This window comes from Dipodomys spectabilis, unplaced genomic scaffold (genome assembly GCF_019054845.1).
Source record: "Dipodomys spectabilis isolate Male_0828 unplaced genomic scaffold, ASM1905484v1 ptg000002l, whole genome shotgun sequence".
Lineage (NCBI taxonomy): Eukaryota > Metazoa > Chordata > Mammalia > Rodentia > Heteromyidae > Dipodomys > Dipodomys spectabilis.
This window is the reverse complement of record NW_024870679.1, coordinates 49,322,210-49,327,007: the sequence shown is the minus strand read 5'-3', so window position 1 is coordinate 49,327,007 and position 4,798 is coordinate 49,322,210. Positions and strand designations below refer to the sequence as shown.

At 42.4% G+C, this 4,798-nt stretch overlaps 1 protein-coding gene across 3 annotated transcripts in view; it reads right to left on the bottom strand.

Annotated features, from left to right (window-relative positions):
• Window positions 1–3,726: 3,726 nt before the first annotated feature.
• The window catches only part of Ccdc30 (coiled-coil domain containing 30), a 108,597-nt gene continuing 107,525 nt past the window's right edge, over window positions 3,727–4,798 (bottom strand). For all 3 annotated transcript variants that reach the window (XM_042685100.1, XM_042685109.1, XM_042685111.1), the window contains one exon: window positions 3,727–4,078. In XM_042685100.1, coding sequence (XP_042541034.1) covers window positions 3,883–4,078 — 196 coding nt within the window. In that variant the 3' untranslated portion in view covers window positions 3,727–3,882. The remainder of the gene's footprint in view (window positions 4,079–4,798) is intronic.

Below are 4,798 nucleotides of genomic sequence, written 5' to 3'. Positions count from 1 at the left end.
AGCCCCGTGGAATTCAGGCGCAGCGCAGGCGCAGTGCAGCGGAGGCCGGCCCCGCCCCCGCCCCCCCCCCCCCCCCCGGAGCTTTGGCGGGCGCGCCTAAGCCTGGGGGAGGAGGGAATGGGAAGGAAAGCCTGCACGGTTTGCCCAGAGTCGAGGGCCAGTCCACTCGCGTGGCCGTCCTACGGTTGTAGAAGTTAAAGCCTTCTGAACCATCACACGAGCCTGCCGCGGCTGAGACCAGCTTTGCTCATTCTCGGCTTGTTAAAACCCTTGCCCAGGAAATGCTCATCCCTTCCGGGAAGGCCTGCTTGCTAGAGTCCCACCCCGCCCCTCCCAGCTACTGAGGCTGGAATTGAGCTCCCCAGTGTTTACCCCTTCAGCGACACCCCAAACCCTTTTTCATTTTCCAGGAAAGGTTTAGTGTTTTACCCAGCAGCCTGGAGAGAATTCTCCTGCTTGGCTTCCTACATAGCTGGGATGACAGGTTTCATTGGACTGGCCTGTGTCCTACATCCTCTCCCATCTCTTTCACTATGCTAGGAAAGACGCGGGAATTTTAATTTCATTTCTGCCACAGGCTTCCCAGCTAGAGCTGCAAAAATAATTTTTGTGCTTATCACTCCTGGTTTCCAGACTGAGTAATCCAGTTACTTACATATAAATGCCCCAAAGCATACATCTTGTCTGGCATATGCTTGAGTCATCTTGTACCATTTACCCCCAGTTACTGTCTATACTGCCTCTCTGATCATCTGGGGCATTGAGATCATTACTCTCTTTAGGACCTTGATACTGTTATGTCAGTATGAAATATTTTTGAGACGTCGCTCACTTTGGCCCAGGGTGGCCTCCAACTTTTGTTTCTCCAGCTTCAGCTTCCCAAGTGCTGGGACAACAGGTAGGAGCCACACCCCAGCTTCTTCCTGGAGAAGATAGATTGTTTTTGATAATTCAGGGCCCAGCTGAGCTGTCACCTCTTGAAAGACATTACACCTAAGCAGACGTCATCTACTGAGGTCAGTGGTTTTCTTCATACCACGAACCCCATCCAAATTTTAGATGGTCTATCTGTACAGCTCATTCCCTGCCATACATACCCTCCTTTCTAACAGCACAGAAACTATAAATTCTTGTTTTGTTCATAGTTATAGCTGCACTGTGTACAACTGAATAGCACATAATGCATATTCAATAAGTGGATACAAAGAAGTGACTAAGGTGACCTTGAGCAAGACTCAGAGTTAGGGTATGCATTTGATATAATAGCTATTACTTTTTTGTGTGTGTACCGGTTTGGGGACTTGAACTCAGGGCCTGAGCTGAAAGCTATCACTTTGAGCCACAGTTCCATTTCTGGCCTCTTGGTAGTTTCATAGACTTCCTGCCCTGGCTGGCTTTCAAACATGATCCCCAGCTCTTAGCCTCCAGAGTAGCTAGGATTACCAGTGTCCTGTTAATATAATTCTTCCTAGAGGTCCAAGGAAGCAAGAGTTACATGTAAAAAATAATTTAGAGAATTGTATTTGGACTTAACTTTTTTTTCTGGTCATTTCTTCTTTGGTTTTCTTCTCTTCAACTGAAGAAGAGGAGAGAAAGGAAAAGGAAGGGAAAAAAGCAGCAGCAGTCACCTTTCAGTATGTTTCACAGTGTTTAAAAATTTTAATTGATACTGTCCAAAGTTGAAGTTGTGTAATAATACATTCATAAACTGCTAGTGAAAATAACTGATAAGTATTATTAAGTAGTTACTAAGTGCTAAGAACTAAATACATTTTCATTTCAGTTGGTCATCACAACCCTGTGGAATAGGTACTATTATTTCCATTTTACAGAGAAATTGAGGCTTGAAGTTGGGTGACTTGTCTGTGGCTATGTTGATTCAACCCCTCTTTTTTTCAAGCCCCAGTCTGGGGCTTGATTTCAGGACCTAGATGCTGTCCTTGAGCTTTTTGGCTCAAGCTAGCATTTGATCACTTGAGTGACAGTTCCACTTCTGATATTTTGGGGTAGTTAATTTGAGATAAGAGTCCTGAGGACTTTTCAGGCTGGCTTTGAAATGCAATCTTCAGATCTCAGTCTCCTTCATTGCTAGGATTACAGGCATAAGTCACTGTCACCTGACTTTTTTTTTTAAATAGCATTTAAATGCAGAGTCTCATGCTTGCTAGGTAGGTGCTCTACAGCTTGAGTCATACCCTCAGACCTGAAAACTCATTTTTTTTGCTGGTTCTTGGGCTTGAACTCAGGGTCTGGGCCATGTGCCTGAGCCTCTCTGGGTTCAAGGCTAGTATGCTACTTGATCCACAGCACCTCTTGCAGATTTTTCTGGATAGCTTATTGGAGATAAGAGTCTCACAGAGTTTCCTGCCTGGGCTGGTTTTGAACTGCAATCTTCAGATCGCAGCCTCCTGAGTAGCTAAGATTATAGGCATGAGCCACTGGCACTGGGGCTGAAAACTAATTTTTATAGTAATATAACAAGTGATATACCAGAACCATATTAATATTTATATCTATTGACCCTATTTTAGATAATCTTGTAAATTTGGCCATAGCCTACTATTAGTGAAATGTAAAAACAGTTTAAATGCCAATAAATAAGTGAATGGGTAAGTGATTTTTACAATATCAATGTGATAAAATACCATACAGCTACTGAAATATTTTTATGATATAGATTAATAATCAAAGTGTGAGAATGAATATTCAATATTATAACCATTAAAAATATGAATTAGGATACAGAGAAAAGAAGGAATACCTCTGAAATAAATGACTTTCAGACAGTTAGAAATGGTGGTCCATGCCTATAATTCTAGCATTCAGGAGGCTAAAGCAAGAACATCTTCAAGGCTGGCCTGGGCTTACATAGCAAGACCATGTCTCAAACAAACAAAGAATATGGGATTATAGGAGGGTTTTTTTCCCTTTAAATTGGGCATGGTGAAACACGCCTGTAATCCCAGCACTCAGGAGACAAAAGCAGAAATATTTTGAGTTTGAAGCCAGCCTTAGCTCTATAGCAATACTTCAAAAATAAAAAACTTTCATGTAATTATTCTGTGTGTGTGTGTGTGTGTGTGTGTGTGTGTGTGTGTGTGTGTGTGTGTGTGTGTGTGTTACTAGAGCTCAGGGGCTCAAGCTCTTGCTTGGCTTTTTTGCTCAAGACTGGTGCTTTACCATTTGAACTGCACCTCAATTTTTGGCTTTTTGGTAATTCACTGGAGATAAGAGTCTCTTGGAACTGGTGCCAATGGCTCACAACTGTAATCCTAGCTATTCAGGAGGCTGAGATCTGAGGATCACACCCCAAAGCCAGCCCAAGCAGGAAAGTATGAGACCTTATCTCCAATTAACCACCAGAAAACCAGAATTGGTGCTGTGGCTCAAAGTGGTAGAGCGCTAGCCCTGAGAGAAAAAGCTCAGGGACAGCGCCCAGGTCCTGAGTTCAAGCCCCACCAAAAAAGAAAAAAAATCTCTTGAATTTCTCTTTCTAGGCTCATTTGAACCACAATCTTTAGAACTAAGCCTCCTGAGTAGCTAGAATTACAGTTATGGGCCACCAGCATCCAACATGATTATACTACTAAATCAAATATAAAGATACCCATGATGGAAGAATATCCTAAATGAACACTGTATGCTCTGTAAAGAGAAACCTAATTAAGTTATGGAACTAAGTCACTCTGTTGATCAATACAAAGCATTTGAGTATATCAAACAAACTTGAGAAATACACTTTTTGAAACTGTTTAATGAATTCATCAGCAATTTCAGACTCCTAGTTGATGTCCATTGGGGATCTACTGAATCACTTCTCCATGTCATATTCTACTTTACCTCCAAGATTTATTTTAGTTAGCAGGTCCGCTCAGGAAAGTTTTAGACACCACTGATTTTTTGGTCTTCTTCTATGAGGTGAGTTTCTTTGAAAGAATCCACATTTGTGTATCCAGTTTCAGAATTCTGTAAACATGAAAGAGACTCAAGGGTCTTTTGGATTGCCATGGCAACTTCTGACTTCTGTTTTTCAACGTGAAAGTTTTCAACTGACTCTATAAAACCGGCTCCTGAGAAACTGAAAAAGGTCATGTGTGAGTACGTTATATTTGCAGTGTTAGGATTTAATCCAGTGTTGGGATTAAATTTAGGCGTTATTCATGATAGACAAAAAGTCCACCTTTTGTGCACTAAGCCTTAAGTTAGTTTTAGGTGCCTTGAAACCTAGTATCACATGCGTCACAAATTATAATTGGTTCCCAATTTATTTATTTTTTTTATTTTTTGTTGGTCGTGGGTCTTGAACTCTGGGCCTGAGCACTGTTCCTGAGCTCTTCAGCTCAAGGTGAACACTCTACTACTTGAGCCACTTCCGGGTTTCTGGTGGTTAATTGGAGATAAAAATCCCATGGACTTTCCTGCCTGGGCTGGCTTGGAACCAGGATCCTCAGATCTCAGCCTCCTGAGAAGGTAGGATTACAGGCATAAGCCACCCAGCCCCTTGAGGAGATTATATTGTTGGTAGAAGTTTAGAATACAGGGAATATGGTATCAGTAGGATTTCTTTTTTTTTCGGTCAGGTGTGGGGGCTGAACTCTGGGCTGTCCCTCAGTTCTTCAGTTCAAGGCTAGTGCCCTACCACTTGAGCCATAGCGCCACTTCTGGCTTTTTTTTTTCTGCTTATGTGGTGCTGAGGAATTGAACCCAGGGCCTCATGCATGCAAGGCAAGCGCTCTGCCACTGAGCCACCTTCCCAGCCCAGATTTCAGCGTCAAAGAAAACAAAATAAAATCATTTT